This window comes from Molossus molossus, unplaced genomic scaffold (genome assembly GCF_014108415.1).
Source record: "Molossus molossus isolate mMolMol1 unplaced genomic scaffold, mMolMol1.p scaffold_m16_p_2, whole genome shotgun sequence".
NCBI lineage: Eukaryota > Metazoa > Chordata > Mammalia > Chiroptera > Molossidae > Molossus > Molossus molossus.
In genome coordinates, this window is record NW_023425355.1 from 147,629,660 (window position 1) to 147,650,186 (window position 20,527).

The window sequence follows — 20,527 nt, forward strand, 5'->3', positions numbered from 1 at the left end:
CGGCTCTGAATTCTCAGGGTTTGGCGTGGGGAGGTTGATTTGACCATAAAGTTGGTTCTTACCTAAAAAAAGGTCCCCCAATAAGGTCCATCTCACCAAGCTGGGTTTAGGTGCTCTGGCCAGGGACACTGACGCCTTCTTTTGGGACCAGAAGGCCCGTGGATACTGACGACCCCCCCTCGATGCTTCCGCACCTACCCTCCAGGCCACTCTGTGGTCTCGCCTCTTCCATTAAGGAATCATTAGACTTATATTTTACAAGTGCCGGTTAAAACACTTTTTTGTAGGCCACATCATTATCTATATTCATGATATTCCCCACCTCCTTATTTGAAAAGAAATGAACTAAAAGCATTGTCATGAGCCTACAGTTAGCACAAGTCCTTACCCTCGGCAGAGGGTGATGCTGGCTCTGGGTCAACCAGATGGCTGCTCTCACACTCCGCTGGGTCTGTACTAAGACGTCTATTCTGCTGAACCCCCTTTTCCAGGAAGGATGCCCTGCCCCCCTGGGGTGGTTCCCGCCTCCTCTTGTCCACCTGAACCTACGTTCAGGGCTGCACCCATTAAATCCTTGAAGAAACAGGAAGCTGGAAAATTGTGGTAGCTCCGCACCCACATCCCTCTGGACCCCGAGACTTCGGAACTTTCCAGGGCACACGGGTCTTTGCGGGTGTGACGAAGGTGTGCCCCTTAAAAGAGGGAGGTGATCCGGGTGAACCCGGGTGTCTGTTTGACTCTCAGGAACCCTCCCAAGCAGAGTTTGGTCTGGCTGGGGTGAGAGACAGCAGAAAGGGCAGGTGAGCAGATGCTAAGTGTGAGATTCAGGGTGCACCTGCCCGGACAGAGGGAGAGCCGGCGGGAAGGCCTGGCCCTGCTCCCAGCCAGCGGGGAGAGAATATGCCCACCCTACACCCCCGAGGCACCGGGTTCTGTTGCCCCCCGGAGTGAGCTGAGAAGCAGGCCCTTCCCCATCCACCCCACTGGCCTGGTGGGGCAGCTCCTGTCGACCTTGGGGGACCTTGAGCAGCAGACCTGGTGGGTCCCACAGCTGGAGGGTCTCAGACACCGCCGTGAGATTCCGCCTGGGGGTGTTGGGAGCTGCTCCTTTGGGGTGATTTATCACAGGTGTGACCCAACCGGAGGCGTAGGGAGTGACGCATTGAATTTTACTGAGGAGGAAAGAGCCCTGGGTGAGGGGGTCCTTCCAGCCACGGCTGGGGTTACCCCAGTCCTCAGTTCTCGGCCCCCAATTCACAACTTGAGAAACCCCATTAAAATACACTTGGGGGAGATGGGGACCGGAGGAGAGGATGGGTCTCCAGTCTCACCCCTAGATGTTAACGGACATCTCGAGGCCCCCACGCATAACAAGCCTGACAACCCGTCTTTCCTTCAGGACAACCAGTTGTTCCTCCTCTCCCACCGGGGAGGGAAGCACAGGTGGGGCAGGACAGGACAGGTGGGGGAGGGCAGGACAGGTGGGGGAGGGAAGAACAGGTGCCTGACTGGTTCTAGGTCCTTCTGATTTTGACCCGGGGGTGACAGCTTCACATCTGACACACTGGGGCATCTTGTGGGGAACCTTGAGGGTTGGGGCTACGGTGATCGTCCCAGGTGCTCCTTGCTGGGCGCACCGGGCATGTATGGTGCACCTGCGTGCCCGGCCGGGAGCGCCCTGATCCCCTGGTGTTCCGGGGATCGTGGGCGGGCTTCCTGGCCTCCGATGTCTCATCTGTAGGACCGAGGGTTGCAAGGCCAGAGGCTCTTCCCTAAGCCAGCCTGGGGGTGCACCCAGTGGCCTCAGTGGCCTGCCTGGGCGGCCCCCAGTGCTGGTCTAGGATTTCCTCTAAGGGCAGCCTGCTGGGTTTGCTTCCTAAGGGGTGCGGGTTAGGGTTCTAGAGGGGTGTGGAGTGTGGGGTCCTGGGGGTTCTGGAGAGCTGGGTCCTGTATCTTGACAGGGGTTGGGTGTCTCTGCTGGCATGTACGGGCAGTGTCCCGTGGGCATTAGAATTGGGGGCGCACGGGATGTGCGGATGGAGGTCAGGTTCCTGGTGGGTCCTGAGGTCCTCGTGGGGTCCGCCAGGCTTAGGGTCTCTGTGGGGGTCTGGTAGATGTCCCCTGGGGTTCTGAGTAGGAGTCTGTGTTGGGTGTGACTGGGGGTCTGGTTGGGGGTCCGTGGTCCCAGCAGGGGTGTGGTGGTGTCCAGGCAAGAGTGTGGGGAGATGCGGGCAGAGGGTCACAGCCCTGACCTGGATGGGGGGCTGCTGTTCCAGGGCCTTGTGGGGTCCCTGTGGGAGTCTGGGTGGGGTCCAGGAGGGTCCTGGGGGTCCAGGAGGGTCCTGGGGGGGTCCAGGAGGATCCAGTGGGGGGTTCTCTACTCCCGGTAACAGTCCTAGTGAGGGTCTTTGCAGCCTCCGTGAGGATCTGGGTTGGGGTCCCTGTCTGGGCCGGGGGGGGGGGGGGTCTGTGGTCCATGAGGAGTCCTTGAGGTCCGGGTGGGTTTCAGGGCCGAGTTCCTGGTGGGGTTACGCGTCGGGGAGGGGCCCGTGGCGGGGGATGGGGTTCAGGCAGGGTCTGTAGCGGGGGTGGGGGCCCCTTGGTCCGGGTGGGGGTCCCTGCGGGGACCCGCGGTGGGAGGGTTGTTGCGGGGAGCCCTCTGGCCGGCAGTCCAGGGCGTGGGGTGCGGGGGCAGTTGCAGGGCCCCCCAGGAGGGGGCGGTCCCGCCGTCCGGGTGGGAATCCTTGTTGGGGTGGGTAGACCGGGTAGGGTTCTGTGGGGGGGGGTGGGCTGTCCTGCGGTTCGGTGGGAATCCCTGCCGGGGGTTCGGGGGTGTCCGTCCTGGGGGCGGCCCCGCGATCCTGGTTTGGGGTTCCGAGTGGGGGTCGGTGCGGAGGGTCGGTGGCTGGGCGGCTCCTGGTTCAGGCGGGGTCGTGGCCCGGGCCGCGGTGCCGGCGGCGGCGGGCGGGGCGAAGCGGTGGGCGGGGCGAAGCGGTGGGCGGGGCCGCGGAGCAGGGGCGGGGCCGCGTTTGGAGCGGCGGTTGGGGCGGGGCGGTGGGCGGGGCGGTGTTTGGGGCGGTGGGCGGGGCCGCGGGCTGTGGGGGCGGGGCGGTGGGCGGGGCCGCGGGCAGGGGCGGGGCCGCGGTTGGAGCGGCGGTTGGGGCGGGGCGGTGGGCGGGGCGGCGTTCGAGGCGGTGGGCGGGGCCGCGGGCGGCGGGGGCGGGGCCGCGGGCGGGCTTCCTCCGTCCTCGGCCGGTCGGGGCGCCGAGTCCCGGGCGGGCGGCGCGGAAGCGGCGGCGGGGCAGCCATGTCGCCTTTGTCTGCGGTGCTGGCGGCCCTGCGCGTCTACGCGGCGGGCGTGGCGGTGATGTTGACGCAGCTGCTGCGTCGCTGTCGCGGGGGCTTCGTGGAGCCAGGTCAGTGCAGGGCCGCGGGGAGGCCGGGAGCGCGGGGCCGGCCGGCGGCGCTGCAGGGCGGGCCCGGCCACTCCGGCCCGCGCGCGGTCCTGCCCCGGCGTGACCTTGACTCCGGGGCGCGCGGGGAAGGGGCCGCCGGGCCGGGCGCGCGGCTGGGGGTCGTGCGCCCTGTTGCCCCCGCGCCCCGCACGCCCTGGGACGGCTCTCGCCCCGGGGAGCCCCCAGCTCGGGGTGGTGTCCGGGGCCCGGCGGCTCAGACCTCAGCGGCCGTCCCGCCGTGGGCGCGGGTCCCCCGGCCCCGCAGTGACCGCCGGGCGCCCGGGAGGCCTGCTCCCCAGCCGGGTGGGTAGGACGGGCCTCACGCCGGGGCCAGCGGGGGCTTTCGGGGCGCTGGGGAGCCCTGGAGTCTGCAAGGGACCCAACTTCCGTTCAGTGACAACTTTGTTTCTCAGTAGTTACCGGTCAGGACGCGTGGTCCCTCCCGCGGGGGCTGGGGACCTGCGTCCCGCTCGTGAACACGTGCCCTGAATCTGCCCTGAATCTGCCCTGACTCTGCCCTGATCACGGGCTGGGCGCTGACACCCAGCAACCTGCGGGCGCAGTGAAGGCCCTGCGGCTCGGGCTGAGCGCTCAGGCGGGGGGAGCGTCAGGGGCCTTTCATTTTGAGAGGAAAAGAACGCTTTTTCGGAAACAAAGTATGCACTGGACATGCCGCCGTGTCACATTGTAGCAAAGCTGTCTGCAGCGGGGATGACATTGTGTTACATTGTAGCAAAGCTGTCTGCAGCGGGAATGACCCCGTGTTACATTGTAGCAAAGCTGTCTGCACTGGGAGTGACACTGTTACATTGTAGCAAAGCTGTCTGCACTGGGAGTGACACTGTTACATTGTAGCAAAGCTGTCTGCAGCGGGAATGATTGTGTCACATTGTAGCAAAGCTGTCTGCAGCGGGAATGACCCCGTGTTACATTGTAGCAAAGCTGTCTGCAGCAGGAATGATGCTGTGTTACATTGTAGCCAAGCTGTCTGCAGCGGGAATGACCCCGTGTTACATTGTAGCAAAGCTGTCTGCACTGGGAATGACCCCGTGTTACATTGTAGCAAAGCTGTCTGCAGCGGGAATGACCCCGTGTTACATTGTAGCAAAGCTGTCTGCACTGGGAGTGACACTGTTACATTGTAGCAAAGCTGTCTGCACTGGGAGTGACACTGTTACATTGTAGCAAAGCTGTCTGCAGCGGGAATGATTGTGTCACATTGTAGCAAAGCTGTCTGCAGCGGGGATGACATTGTGTTACATTGTAGCAAAGCTGTCTGCAGCGGGAATGACCCCGTGTTACATTGTAGCAAAGCTGTCTGCACTGGGAGTGACACTGTTACATTGTAGCAAAGCTGTCTGCACTGGGAGTGACACTGTTACATTGTAGCAAAGCTGTCTGCAGCGGGAATGATTGTGTCACATTGTAGCAAAGCTGTCTGCAGCAGGAATGATGCTGTGTTACATTGTAGCCAAGCTGTCTGCAGCGGGAATGACCCCGTGTTACATTGTAGCAAAGCTGTCTGCACTGGGAATGACCCCGTGTTACATTGTAGCAAAGCTGTCTGCACTGGGAATGACCCCGTGTTACATTGTAGCAAAGCTGTCTGCAGCGAGAATGACCCCGTGTTACATTGTAGCAAAGCTGTCTGCACTAGGAGTGACACTGTGTTACATTGTAGCAAAGCTGTCTGCACTGGGAGTGACACTGTGTTACATTGTAGCAAAGCTGTCTGCAGCGGGAATGCCCCCGTGTTACATTGTAGCAAATCGGCTTGTTGTTTGGCCTGAGGACACAACCCTGGTTTCCTGTCTTACTTCTGTTTTCTGACATGTCCTCCCCACCACAGGGCCTGGTGACCTCTTGGAAATGCCCCAGAGTAGGAGTGAAGGGAGGCCCATAGCTTCTATTATTGTGAAAATACTTTCAGAGTCTTGGTATTGCCCCTCTGAAGGGCTGTGTGGGCCACACTGCAGCTCCGCACACGTGTGAATCCTTGAGCACGAGCTACAGTTTCCAAACTTCCACCCAGGGAGACAGCTTTACGTTTGACCAGGGCTCACTTAAAAGAAGAGTTACCTTGAGGGTGACCTTTCAACCTGGCCATGGGACCCCCAGCCACACACTGGTGTGGTTACCTTCACAACAGGTGCTTGTGGGACCTCAAAACTGAGCACTTAGCTGTCCTTTCCAGTTGTATATAAAAATTGTTAAAAGATAAAGAGTCTGGCAAGGCAATCTTATCCCAGCCCCAGAAAACGGTTGTTTATATAGAGATAAACATCCGTGGCGGGGGAGCAGGCCAGGACCTGTCTGTGGGTTACACAGAATTATACACACTCTTCGAGGAAAGTCTTGGCCATGGCTCTGTGGGTGACTAGTCTGGCAAGGGGCCCCTTTCTCATGCCTTTTATTTATTTGTTTTTATCAGTATTTTTTAATCCATTCACACTAACCACCGAAAAAATAAAATTGTAGAAATACCAAAGCTATTCACTTATTTTTCCACTGTGGAGCCATTTTTTTTTTTTTTTTTTTGACGGGTATCCTTACAGAGTTGACTTAGAGTCTCAACAGGACAAGAATGGACTTCTATGTATTTGGAACACAGAGCGGTTTTTCTTTTTCAGCTGTCCAGGTCTTTTTCTCTTGAGTCGTGTAGATTTAATCCAAGAATATATTGACTGGTTCCTGCAGGCATTTTTGTATGTGTTGGACTTTTAGTATCAAGGACTCCATCATTTTCAGAAAGATACCTTTACACGCAAAGTGCAGGACAATCCATAACTAAACATTTACCAAGTCCGGCCGGTGTGGCTTAGTCACTGAGCGTTGCCCCAGGCACCAAGAGGTCACCAGTTCGATTCCCGGTCAGGGCACATGCTCAGGTTGTGGGCCCGATCCCCAGAGGGGGGCATGCAGGAGGCAGCCCACTGATGTTCTCTCTCATGGTTGTTTCTCTCTCTCCTTCTGTCTCTAAAATCAATCAATCAACCAATAAACGTTTAACATAAGGTCCCATATTTTATAAAGGTCTTAGAAAGCTGTAAAGCCCCGACTGGTGTGGTTCAGTCGTCAGACCGTTGGCTGGAGGACCAAAGGGTCTCGGGTTTGATTCCCAGTCAAGGGCACGTACCAGGGTTGCAGGTTTGATCCCCAGCCTGGTCGGGGTCATGCAGGAGGTAACTGATGGATGTGTCTCTCTCACATCGATGTTTCTTTCTCTCTCTCCCCCATCCCTCCCTCCCACGCTATCTAAAAATCAATGGAGAAATATCCTCCAGAGAAGATTAAGAACAAAAAAAAAAAGGTATACAATTTGGGTCCCCTAGAGATTCAATTTTATTTTTTTCCGTCACCATTTATACCCTCCCTCCTCTCTTCCTTCTCCATCCAACCCCTTCCCCCGAAATCACGACACTGCGAATTATGTCCTTGACTCTCTCTCTCTCTCTCTCTCTCTTTCTCTCTCTCTCTCTCTCTCTCTTGCTCAATCCCTCCCCACACTCCACCCCCTCCCCTGTGCCTTTTAACCTCTTTCTCATTTGCCGGGGCCTGGATTTCACTTTTGGGAGGAGGAACCTTTGCCCTTTGCCCTGGGCACAGAGCTAACCAGTAACCCAGAGGACCCATTGCCCATCTCAGTTTGGGGGCAGAAAGTGGAAGCAGAGAGCGCGTCTATGTTTTCAAAGTTGGGTGCATGTGGCAGGCACACCCCGTGACTCCGCCTAGATTGTGCAAAGAAGGAGGCAACGGATGTGTTTTAATCAGTGCAGTCAGTATCCTGAGCGGACACCGTAAGGCAGACCTTGGCCTAAAACCTGTTGAGAATTGTCGCACGTGATAAGCCGGAACCTACCTGGATTAACAAAGAGGTGGTTTGTGAGAAGTTAAATTTCCCTCATGCGTGTGTGAGTGTTGAAACACAGACAAAGTGCCCTGGCCAGTGTGGCTCAGCGGTTAGAGCGTTGGCCCGCGGACCAGAGACTCAGGTTCGGTTCCCGCTAAGGGCACGTACCTCGCTTGTGGTTTGTCCCCGGCCCCAATTGGGGTCGTGCGGGTGGCAACCACGCGATGTGTCTCGCTCACGTCAATGTCTCTCTTTCTCTCTTCCTCCCTCTCCCTCCCACTCTATCTGAAGATAAATGCAGAAATGTCTTCGGGTGAGGATTAAAAAAAAAGGATCCCTGGCCAATTTGGCTCAGTGGTTGAGCGTCGGCCCGTGGACCAGAGAGTCCTGGGTTCGGTTCCCGCTAGGGGCATGTACCACCAAAAAAAAAAAAAAAAAAGACAAACTTGATGAGACATGTCCAGTTCCCATACCCCATACGGCACAGGACGTTCCTTCAACACCCTCTGCGCCGATATCCGCCCACAAAATATGCCGGTCAGCCCACGTACACAGCTGTTTGCGGAGACACTAGTTTGCAAATAACGGAGTTTTTTTCAAAAGCCTATAAAGAGAAAGGTACATCACCTTGATTTTCTTCACCTGGGAACAGATGTGAGCTGTGGTTACAGGAGGCCGGAATTATTTTCAAACTTTAGGATCTGAGGGGTCCCTACTCTGGAAGGTGAGGACCCCCAAGGAGAGGGAAGGGGGGCAGGAAGAGATAAACCAAAGCACATACATGCACGTATGCACAACCTGTGATCACAGACAATACTGCGGGGACAGTGGGGGATGGGGTGGAGAGGCTCAGTGGCAGGAAAATGGTGGGACCTTTGTAATATTTTCAATAAAGATAAATAAAATAAAAAAATGAGGACCCCCCAGTGAGCTTTTTTCCCCCCTTTGTTAATACATCAGTATTCCCCCTACTGGAAATTAAACAGACATTTCAAACTCTGTTCAGAATACTTCAGCAAATACCTGAAATGACCATCCCAAGCCAAGTCACATGTTCTTATTGCCACTAAGATAATATGTTCAGATGCAAAATAACTACATTCTCCAAAATTGATTTATTTACTTTTTCCTTATTGATTTGAGAGAGGAAGGGAGAGGGAGAGAGGTAGAAACATCGATGAGAGAGAACATCGATGGGCCGCCTCCTGCACGCCCCCCACTGGGGATGGGCCCACAACCTGGGCCTGTGCCCTGACCGGGAATCGAACCGGCGACCTCTTGGTGCAGGGTCGATGCTCAACCACTGAGCCACACCGGCTGGGCATATTCTCCAAAATTAAATAAAAGAAAGAAAGAAATTGTGAGGGAACACAGAGGCCCCGTCTTTGGGTCCCGGCCCTCCTGCATGGGAGCTCATTCTCCATTCAGTTGTTTATTTCTTGTTTCGGTCCCACTGAGTGGACACAAGCCGGCTGCTCTCAGCCGCGAGCAAAGGCAGGACCACGGTGGACCCCCGGGTGGGTCTCGGGGACGGTTCCCCAGAGATGCTGGGAAGGACCCAGGGACTCTGCTCTGGACAGACCTCTACTGAAACTCTGATGGTGAAAATACTTTGCTCGTGGGGCCTGGCATTCGCTCTCTGCGGGGCCATAACCGGACCACAGTTCAGGGTCTTCAAACCACAGACATGCACCGTCTCCGTCCTGGGGAGCAGACGTCTGAGACGGGGTGTCCAGGGCCGCGCTCCCTCCGAGGCTCCAGGAGGGTCCTTCCGGCCTCTTCCGGCTCCTGGGCCCCCCGCGTCCCTCCCGTCTCTCCTCCGTCTCCACGTGGCCTCTCTTCGGTGTCCGTGTCTCTGCTCAGATTTGGGGGGCGCACGCTTCACCCCACCGCCGTCATTTTCGAGCTTTGCTGTGATCATTCCTCCAGCTCTGAGCAAACTCCTGGTTGGCTCGGTTTCCGCCGAACCCCCGAGCGCCGGACAGTGCATTGAAAGCTCACACGCGGGACGCACAGCTTTAAAAAAAAAAACGCAGCTCCCTGTTTAGGTGTCCCGGCCTTGGCTGGGGCCCAACAGGACAGGGCGTGTGGGCGTGAACGGCAAAGGGGGGCCCGGGGCCCGGCTCCCAGGTCTTCCAGACCCGGCTGAGCACACCGTGGATCTCAGGTGTGAGTGCCCACGGGGGCATTCTGAAACATGGCACCATCGAGAACCCGCCGGCGCCCCGAGACGCTTCCCCGTCCCCGATCCCCGAAACGCGCATGCAATGGAAACAGCACGTTCCAACAGCAGCGTTGCAAACGTGAAAAAGAGGTTTCACCCCTCTTCAGCCAACGTGAGGATGGCGTGGCCCCAATTCCGCTCTCGCGTTTGCTTTTTTGGGGGGTGCATTTCAGCCGATCTCAGGCGGCGTGCGTGACAGACGCGCATCGCTGCTTCCACGTAGGCGTGAGGTGCTGTTGGGTCTTGTTGGGCTGGCGGGAGCTGGTGAACGCGGTCTCCCCAAAAATGAGCCCCTGGGCTGGTGCCACACAGGTGGGCCTCCTAGAACGGTGGACAGCAGAGATGAGGAAAGACATCCGTCAGGAGCCGAGAGACATCCAAAGAAACACATGTTCTCAGACGTGTGGAGTCACCTCGGACGTAGGACTGACCAGGATGGAAGCCCGTGACCTTTGTCCCCTCCGCTCTGCCAAGGCCACGCACCAGGAGAGGCGGCTCGGGGGTCCCCTGGTCTCCACGCAGAGGAGCTTGGGCACCTGCCACGCTTCGCCCTGGGCCTGGATCCCTTCTCACGCTGTTTCTGTTGCTGCTTCTCAGCAGGTGATCACGAATGAGCGGTGGCCGTGGCGCAGGCGATGGAGGCGAAAACCCCGGACAGCTCCCCGCCCGACCTGAAGCTGGTGGCGCACCCCCGCGCGAAGAGCAAAGTGTGGAAGTACTTCGGCTTCGACACCGACGCGGAGGGATGCATTCTGCAGTGGAAAAAGATCTACTGCCGCATCTGCATGGCTCAGATCGCCTACTCCGGCAACACCTCCAACCTGTCCTACCACCTGGAGAAGAATCACCCCGACGAGTTCTGCGAGTTCGTCAAGAGCAACACCGAGCAGATGCGCGAGGCGTTCGCCACCGCCTTCTCCAAGCTGAAGCCGGAGACCTCGCAGCTCACCCCGCAGGACCCGCTGGCCCCCAAAACCGGGTACGGCCCCGAGGGCAAGAGGCAGCAGGAGCTGACGGCCGCCGTCCTGGGTCTCATCTGTGAGGGGCTGTACCCCGCCTCCATCGTGGATGAGCCCACGTTCCGGGCGCTGCTGAGGACGGCCAACCCCTGGTACGAGCTGCCCGGGAGGAAGTTTTTCTGCAGCAAAGCCCTGCCCGAGCGCTACGCCGCTGTCCGCGAGGCGGTCCTGAAGGAGCTGGCCGAGGCCACCTGGTGCGGCATCTCCACCGACCTCTGGAGGAGCCCCAACCAGAACAGGACGTACGTCACGCTGGCCGCCCACTTCCTGGGCAGCGGGCCCCCCGGCGGCCTGTCCCCCAGCTCCCGCTGCCTGAAGACGTTCGAGGTGCCGGACGAGAACACGGCGGAGACCATCACCCGGGTGCTCTACGAGGCGTTCATCGAGTGGGGCATCGGCGCCAAGGTGTCCGGGGCCACCACGGACTGCGGGAGGGACGTCGTGAAGGCCTGCTCCCTGCTGGACATCTCGGTGCACATGCCGTGCCTGGGCAAGACCTTCCACGCCGGCATCCAGCAGGCCCTGCAGCTGCCCAAGCTGGCCGGGCTGCTGGCGAGGTGCCGGCGGCTGGTGGAGTTCTTCCAGCAGTCGGCCCTGGCCAGGTACATGCTGTACGAGAAGCAGAAGCAGCAGCGGCGGCCGAACCGCATGCTGCTGAGCGACCGCGTGTGCTGGTGGGGCGGCACGCTGGCCATGCTGCAGCAGCTCAAGGAGCAGCAGTTCGTCATCGCCGGCGTGCTCTTGGAGGACAGCAACAGCCACCACCTCATGCTGGAAGCGTCCGACTGGGCCACCATCGAGGGGCTGGTGGACCTCCTGCAGCCCTTCAAGCAGGTGGCCGAGATGCTGTCCGCCTCCAAGCACCCCACCATCAGCATGGTCAAGCCCCTTCTGCACATGCTCCTCAGCACCACGCTCAACATCAAGGAGACGGACTGCAAAGAGATCAGCATGGCCAAGGAGGTGATCGCCAAGGAGCTGGCCAAGACCTACCAGGAGACGCCCGAGATCGACATGTTCCTCAACGTGGCCACCTTCCTGGACCCCCGCTACAAGAAGCTGCCCTTCCTGTCCGCCTTCGAGAAGCAGCAGGTGGAGAACAGGGTGGTGGAGGAGGCCAAGGGCCTCCTGAACAAGGTCAAGGACGGCGGCTACCAGGCGGCCGAGGACAACCTGTACGGGCTGCCCGAGGAGCCCCCGGCGAAGAAGCCGGCGCCGCCGTCCACGCCGCCGCCGCCCGCCAGCGTCATCAACAACATGCTGGCGGAGATCTTCTGCCAGTCGGGGGGCGTCGAGGACCAGGAGGAGTGGCACGCCCAGGTGCTGGAGGAGCTGAGCAACTTCCGGTCCCAGAAGGTGCTGGGTCTCAGCGAGGACCCGCTCAAGTGGTGGTCGGACCGCCTGGCGCTGTTCCCGGTGCTGCCCAAGGTCTTGCAGAAGTACTGGTGCGTGGCGGCCACGTGCGTGCCGCCCGAGCGCCTCTTCGGGTCATCGGGCAATGTGGTCAGCGCCAAGAGGAACCGGCTGGCACCCGCGCACGTGGACGAGCAGGTGTTCCTCTACGAGAACACCCGCGGCGGGGCGGGGCCCGAGCTGGAGGACGAGGACGAGGGGGAGTGGGGTCTGGACCACGAGCAGGTGTTCACGTTCGGGGACGCACTCCAGAGTGGCTTCTTTGGCATCAGGGACAGTGGCTTTGTGTAGCAGGGGGCCCGGGATGAGGCGTGGGGTGTCACGCTTTGCAATAAACACTGACCCCCGTGGCCCGGCCTCGTGTGGCTCTGTGGACTGAGCGTCATCCCACGGACTGAGAGGTGTTGGTTCGATTCCCGGTCAGCGCACAGGCCCGGGTTGGGGGGCGTGCAGGAGGCGGCCGAGGGATGTTTCTCTCTCTCCCTTCCTCTCTAAAAAAATAAATAAAAACCTATTAAAACAATAATAGTGATCCTGTGTCGGGTTGTGAAAAGGAGGGAAATAAGAAAAAGACAGACAGGACTTCCAGGAACCTGCCTTTCTGGTGGAACGAGACTTTTCCTCGGCAGCCCAACTGGGCTTCCAGTGAAACCAACTTACGGTGACCTGCAGAAGCCCCCGACGTCTGCATCCGGGACCCCTCGCTCCGAATTTTCAATGCTCATCTGCCCAACAGAACAGGGACAACATAAGCCACTTTCCAGTTCGTGAATCTCCCCCCCACACACACACACGCTCCTCACGGCCGCTGTCACGGAGTCCGGGGCAAAGCCACGAAAGGTCACAGCGATGGTGCAGGAGCGTGAGACCGGTTTCTCTGTTCCTGCAGCACCGCCGGAGGCACCTGCGCCGTCTTTGGGGAAGGGAAACCCTTTGAGTGGGGACCTCGTGTCTGGGACTCCCATGAGGCGTCCTTGATCCCAACTCCCTGTTGTGAAGGCGCTGTCACATTTGACGCCGAGTAAAAGCTGTTGAAAGAGACGCACCGTGGAAGCGCATATTAAAAATTAGCAGGACCGCCCTGGCTGGTTAGTTCAGTGGTTAGAGCATCGGCCTGTGGTCCAGAGAGACCCGGGTTCGGTTCCCGCTAAGGGCATGTACCTCGGTTGCAGTGTGTCCCCGGCCCTGGTTGGTCGTGTGGGTGGCGGCCACTCGATGTGTCCCTTTCACATCGATGTTTCTCTCTTCCTCTCCCTCCCTCCCGCTCTGTCTGAATAAAAAATGGAAAAATGTCCTTGGGTGAGGATAAAAAAATAAATAAAAATAAAAGAATAAAAAGCAGGAAAGCCGGGTTCGCCGTGTTCTGTCTCCTGCTACTCACGCGTCCACTTGTCCGCTTGCACGATCCCCTTGGTGGGCACGAGCCTGCTCAGCCTTGGATGCTTTGGGGGCTTTTCTTCGTGTGTCTGACGCCTCAAAGCTTTGGCTTCCCGAGAATCACTGTTCCTCCAGGTGAGAAAACGACCCCCCGTCGCACGCCCTGCGCTCCGATACGAGGAACCTCCTGTGTCCGTGACCTGACTGATATTTGATGATGGAAAATTCCTCCTGAGTATTCTCTCTCTTCAACTCGGCACCAGGGGCCGAATGAGGTTTAAAATATCCCCACAGAGAGTTTTACCTTCAGGGGTGACTGTGGGTTGCTTCTGCTTTGGGGGGGGGGCACAGAAAGGCCGTTTCCATCCCTCACATGTGTGTTTAACGAGCATTGCTTAAAGGAGGGGCCTCTTTTCCAGGGGTGCGGGCCCCGTCTGTGATGCCCGGCGCGTGTTCAGACGGTCGGTGAGGAGTCAGCGGTGTAGAGAACCCATCTCAGCTGCTCCCGATACTGAGCCCGGGCCCCTGACGTCTGTCGCTTCATGGAGGTGTAGGGGGTACATTTGGTGAGTTCCTGGGGCGTCGAGCCGGGCAGACTTTCACCTTTATGACGTGGCGGTGGCTGTTTTCAGAAAAGCAAGGGTGGAACAGAAGTTCACACGAGCTTTGTCCTCGAAGGTCGGTGAGGGACCCCGAGCTCTGCCTGTCCCCACGAAAGCCTGCCTGCGGAGGGCCACCCCAGCCCCTTGTTCTCCCCTCTCCGGGCCACACACAGCCCCTTTGATTTTTCTTACAATCCTTGACTTCCTGTCCCTTGGCATGAAACCAGGTGCCTCGTATTTTTGTGTGTTTTTTTTTTTTAATTCTTGATTTGAGAGAGAGAGAAACATCGACCTGCTGTTCTGTCGTGCATGCATTTGGGGGTTGCTCTTGCGTGCGCCCTGCCCAGGGGCGAACCCAAGCCTTGGGGTATCGGAGTGATGCTCTCGCCAACGGAGCTACCCGGCCAGGGCCGGCTTTTTCTGTTTTCAAGCCCGTGTGGCCAGCCCGTGTCCGGGTCCTGTTCCCCTCATTGGACACTTTGCCGTGGGGCTCCCGCTCCGTGGATGTGTAAGATACGAAGGTCTCCGTGTATCTGTCTGACACGTGTCCAGCGCCGGCATCTGGGACAAGCCGGCCACCACGAGCACACGTGTCTGTCGGTTGGTTGGTTTCATAGCCGCTTGCACACCTCCGAGTGGGCGGGTGACGGGGTGAATGGTTATCCTCCCCAAGGGGGTGAGTGTGCACCGATGACAAGGGCAAGGACGTCTTTCTCTCCCCTTCCTTTTTCTTTTCTACATCCTCCCCCGATTACATGTTTAGACAGAGGGAGGGACAAAGAGAGAGAAACAGCCGGACAGACAGAAATACCCATGGGGAAGCGTATGTGCCCTGACTGGGAATCGGGTCGGTAGCCCTTCGGTGTACGGGGTCTCGCTCCCACCCACTGCGCCCACCGTCTGGGGTCCCCTTCCTCTTAAGAAAACAAAACACCCAGCCCGGCCGGGGTGGCTCAGGGGTGGAGCGTTGACCCTGCACCAAGAGGTCGCTGGTCCAATTCCCGGTCAGGACACATGCCCAGGTTGGGGGCCTGATCCCCAGTGGGGGGTGTGCAGGGGGCGGACAATCGATGTTCTCTCTCATCCATGTTTCTATCTCCATCTCTGTCTCCCTGAAATCAATAAACAAAAAATAAATAAAATAAAATAAAATTTAAAACGAAAAAAAAAAAGATACCCAGAGAAAAACAGACACGCGGACTGTCCCCAGCTGACAAGCTCTCCGGTGTCACTCTTCCCGTGCAGTGATGGGGGGGTTGGCGGAGATCACTAATAACTTTAATTTTTGTTCACCACCATTTTGAGTTTAAATGGGTCGATTTTGGGTCCCGATACCCCAAGGATTCCATAGCATTCTCTGTTTGTATTGAGTGAGACAGGTGTTCACCTAAAAATAAAAAGGCCGTTCAAGGTGACAGGCGGCAGCGTGTCTCTGGGGTCGGGAAGGACAGCTGTGGGCAGCAGGCGGGGCCCAGACGGGGTGGCGATGAGGAGACAGGCGATGGGCGTCTGGGAGACAGGACGGGACAGGGACGTCCCCGCAGGAAGGCGTTGCTCCGGGTGCAGATACCAGGACCCCGAGGCGCAGACTCCGAACAAGGCGTTTAATCTTCGTCCTGGGGTCCCCGTCCCGTCGTCCTCAGACCTGCTCCCGTCATCTCTGCAGACGGCTCGTGGGGACCCCAGGGAGCCCAGGCTCTTTGTCTGTTAACGTCCAGAGGTTTGGAGCATCAGCCCGGCCAGGCAGCTCCTCGGGGACACATCTCCGGCTCCACTGACAGCTGCCCCTCCCCACTTCGCGCTTCGACTGCTGCGGCTTTGCCCCATGGTGATTTTTTCAAATATATCCATTAACACGTCGATCGAGACAATGAAAATGATACACCGCGCGCTCGGATGTCTGAGCCAACTATACACCCTGTTACAATGAAAAGGGCCGTCCGTGTGGACGGTAGGCCCGTGCATGCGAGCGCCCCAGGGGCCCCTCAACGCCAGGTGCCACCGCGAGAGTCTGCACCGGATTCACCGCGACAGACGAGGGACGACTGGATTTCAGACGGTCTCTGTTTCTACCGTCGTTTCTGACGCCCGTCCGTGTTTCGAAGGCAGCATCACCGGTGTTATGGGGGCCTTGTTAGATTTTTCCTTTTTATTGAATTTATTGGGTGATTCTGGTTCACAAATCCGTGCAGGTCTCAGGTGCCCAGTGCTGTAAGCATCATCTGTTCATTGCATTGTGTGTTTACCCCAATCGACCTCCTTCCGCCCCCCTTTATTCCCCTGCCACCTCCTCCCCAGCCCCCTCCCACCGGCTGTCACCGGGCTGTGTCCGTGAGTCCTGCTCCCTCCCTGTGGGTCAGTCACTATGAAGACATCGGCCACTGCCTATCGCTCCAGACTCGTCTTATCTGAGTCTTCACGGACCTCTGCCTCCTCCACACCGCGTGTGTGTGTTTATTTTATCTCTGGTGCCGGGATCCCCTCTCTTTAGGGTAAAAGTCCCCCCACCCCACCCCCGAGACTGGGTGTTTTAAATGCTCCGATTGGTGTGTCCGATCCCCCTTTCTCAGCTGGGTTTTCTTTTCCTCTTCTCTGCAGACGTAGATTCTTGTAACCGTTTCCGTCGCTGGCCCCAGAGGCTGAGTAAAGAACCCCGGGGGACTACCTGGTGGAGGTGGTCCGTCTGCTCCCAACAAACGGGCAAACGGCACAAAGGCAGACACCGGGGCGTGCCAGGGGCCCCCGGTTCTTGAACGTGAGGCTCAGATTGCCCTGAATGCCGTGCACAGGGAGCGGGTCTGGAGGTGGGGACGCCGGGGACCAGGGTGCTCCCCCGAACCCCAGCCCAATCGCCTCTCTGCTTGTGACAAAGTCTGTCCCACGTGGATGAAATGCAGACCTGTTTCCTTCGTCCCTCCCGTGATCCGAGGGTGATCTGGCGGGGAGGGTGTTCTCGGGGGGTGGGGGGTCTCGGCTGTGGAGATGCGGGGTCCCTCCCACCACCGCTGTGTTGTGTCTGAAATCAGGCCCTGAAGCAAACACCCTGTATTGCAGCTGGTCCTCCTGCCGCGAACGATGGTCGTTTGATTCTTATTTCCAGGTTCTCTTACTCCGTTGCTTATTTCCCCCCTTGGGAGAGATTTGGGGGGCTTCCAGAATTCTACTGTGGGGAGGCACAGCTTCTCAATGAACAATCCCAGTTACTGTTATTATATCTCAGGTCCAGACATCTGCACCCCAAGCGCTGCGGCTGGGGCGGGAACCAGCCCCCCTTTGTCTGCCAAAGAGTGAATATTCCTGGCTCCCCGGGCCCCACAGCTCCCGTGCACCCTCCTTAAACCAGCCTGGCCCTGACCCCTCCGATGACGGGGCTCCCGTGTCATGTTTGAATTCCTCCTCATTTCTGTGTCTCGAAATACCCCTGTGCTTTTGATCTTTTTTTCCCAGCCACTTAAAGACGTAAAAAGCATTTGGGAACTTCACCGTCCTCCGCTGCAGTGTTGCAGAGAAACTGAGGCCCACATGGGGGCCCGAGGGCCACAGCGGGCCCCCCTGAACCCCTGGGACATGGAGAGTTCGGGGTTCTGTGTTCCCTAATTTGGAGGAGCTCACCCGTGTGCGTTCTCGGACGAGGTCCCCTTCAGGGAGAGGAAGACTTTTGTTTTGCTTTTTTGAGCTGAACTAATGGCCTTAGGATGGTTGTGCCCAGGGTGAGCCTTTCGCTGGGGGTTGCCTCGTGGGGACCTGGCCCCCCCTTGTGCTGCTTCTGTTAATTCTAGAAGAATAGAGAACGGACATGTATCTCACACTCCGCTTAGGATTTCAACCCCTGCCTGCCTGAGACGTCGCCATGGGACTTGCGATTGTTTCTACACGAAACACGGAAGATTCGCCCGATTCCCGGCACCTCCCGGCACCTCGCATCGCTGCGTGTCGGGGTTCCCTTCTCCTTACTCCTGTGGACCCCAGTCTTGTCTGGAAGGGCAGCTTTGGGGGGAGTTTTGGTTCCGTGGCCACAGGCCCGCAGCTGGGTTTTGCGTCCAGGAAGGTCGTGGCTGGGTTTCCGTGGCAATGAGGCCAAGGCTGGAGCGGGGGAGGCCCACGGAGGTCAGAGATCACGCACTGCTGGGCAAACGGGCGTTAGTCACGGCTCCGTGGGCGGCGATGGGTTGCATTCATCCGAAGCTTCATTGGTGATTCCGCACCCGGATGGAGTGTTTTCTCTTTCATATCGATGCAGCTTATATCCTAACTGTGTATGGAGTCTGTCCTTTGGTCATCTCTTATCTAGCTATGCATTTATTATCTGCCTGTCATCCATCTACCTGTCTATGTTTTATGTGCCTTTTTATGTATCTATCATCTATCTATATCTGTCTAGTATATACCATTATTTATTTTCTATCGCATATTATGAATACCTATCATGAATATTTACATGTGTCATCTCTACTACTTATCTATCTACCTACTCCATCCATCTATTCTTCCATCCATTGATCTATCATCAAAAACTAAATCATTTGTCTGTCTATTCATCCATCATCCAGCCAGGCAGCCAGCCATCCACTATCCATTCATCCATCTACCATCCATCCATCATCCATCCATCCATCCATCTATCCTTCCATCTTTTCATCCATTCATCCATCCACCATCCATCCATCCACCATCCATCCACCATCCATCCATCTATCTATCCATCCACCATCCATCCATCCATCCACCATCCATCCATCCATCCATCCATCTATCCATCCATCCATCCATCCACCATCCATTCATCCATCCATCCACCATCCATCCACCATCCATCCATCTATCTATCCATCCACCATCCATCCATCCATCCACCATCCATCCATCTATCTATCCATCCACCATCCATCCATCCATCCACCATCCATCCATCTATCCACCATCCATTCATCCATCCATCCACCATCCATCCACCATCCATCCATCTATCTATCCATCCACCATCCATCCATCCATCCACCATCCATCCACCATCCATCCATCTATCCATTCATCCATCCATCCACCATTCATTATCCATCTATCATTTAAACATCCATCCATCCATGCATCCATCCATCCAACCACTTATCCATCCATCCATCCATCCATCCACCATCCAGCATCCATCCACCATCCATCCATCATTCATTCATCCATCCATCCACCATCCATCTTTCTGTGTGTGTGTGTGTGTGTGTGTGTATGTATCTATCAATCCATCATCTGTCTGTCTCTGCGTCCATCTGTCCATTTATCCAGCCAGCCAACCAGCCAGCCATCATCCATGCACCCACCCACCACCCATCTATTTACCCTTCTATATGTGTGCGTTGGTATAAATGTACGTATCTATCTATCAGTCATCTGTCTGTCTCTCCATCCATTCAACCATCCATCTATCCCATCCTTTATGTTTAAGGGGAAGATACAGTGAACCCCTTAAATGCCCCTATGTGACATCTGTTAATGGTTTTCCCTTAAAAGGTCACTGTCATGGGTTCATGTGGCCTGGGCGTACAGTTTCTCTATAAAACCCTGAAGGAACTGTGACATTCCCAGTGTCCAGCCTCCTTATGTCACAGAGGACACCTGAGCACGTCCCAGGATGGTAGCTTGGAGCACCCCCGGATCTCCTCCTCCCCCCACACACACTCAGTGCCCAGCCCTCCGAGGCCTGCAGTGGGCGGGGCTCTGAAGGCCAGCTGACACTGCCCGTCACCCACGCTGGCTCCCTGGTGTGCTCAGAGACAGGCGGGGTGTCCGCAGACAGCTCACATCCCAGGCTGGCCTCAGCCCGTGGGGGTGGGGCTCAGAGCCGGCTACTACATGGTACAATTTAGAACATACCAGGAATACCGCCAGGCAACGCCCTTCATGGGACCCATGTTTTCTTCCTCATGTTGCATTTCTCCTTATCAGCCCTGGGCTCCTCCCCAGACAGCTACGTCCCTCGGTGCTGGCCCTTCCTGACCCCTACACCTGGCATCATCTCGACTCCGTTTTTACACGAACAGACTTCATAGTGGAGAGCAGTTTTATCTTCACAGCGAAACTCAGAGGAAGGGCAGAAATGTCCCATATTGGCCCCGACCCTCCACGGGCACAGCCAATTACCAGCATCCCCCACGAGCCGGGACACTTCGTGCAAACGATGAACCTACGTTGACATCTCATCACCCCGAGGCCACGGTTCACACGAGGGTTCAGTGGAGGTGCCCGTTCAGAAGTGTGGCACCTGTTCCCCCCGTCCCATCCCCGGCAAACATGCATCTTTTTGCTGTTTCTATAGTTTTGCCTTTTCCAGGAAGTCAGAGATTTGGCATCACTCAGTACGTACCCACCTCAGATTGCCTTTTCCCTCAATTACATGCATTTAAGGCTCCTTCATGCAGAGAAAGCTGGGATCAGCCCAGTGGGTCTTGGCTCCTCTCCAGTTCTTTCCTCGGAATCACAGTTCCTGTTTCCTCTAGTTCCTGCTGCGGGCAACAGCTTGGCACACGAAGGACTTGACCCACGTAGCTGGGTCCGAGCTTCCAGATGACGCCCACCACCAGCTAGCATGCAAC

At 57.3% G+C, this 20,527-nt stretch overlaps 2 protein-coding genes across 2 annotated transcripts in view; both read left to right on the top strand.

The window, feature by feature from the left end:
• Positions 1-3,303: 3,303 nt before the first annotated feature.
• DHRSX (dehydrogenase/reductase X-linked) overlaps positions 3,304-20,527 on the top strand; it is a 61,830-nt gene continuing 44,606 nt past the window's right edge. Inside the window, exon 1 of the mRNA XM_036270399.1 lies at positions 3,304-3,416. Coding sequence (XP_036126292.1) covers positions 3,308-3,416 — 109 coding nt within the window. The 5' untranslated portion in view covers positions 3,304-3,307. The remainder of the gene's footprint in view (positions 3,417-20,527) is intronic.
• Positions 3,359-12,743, top strand: ZBED1 (zinc finger BED-type containing 1). Its single transcript, XM_036270398.1, has 2 exons — positions 3,359-3,416; positions 10,127-12,743. The coding sequence occupies exon 2, from the start codon at positions 10,165-10,167 to the stop codon at positions 12,250-12,252; it is 2,088 nt and encodes a 695-aa protein (XP_036126291.1). The 5' UTR covers positions 3,359-3,416; positions 10,127-10,164; the 3' UTR covers positions 12,253-12,743.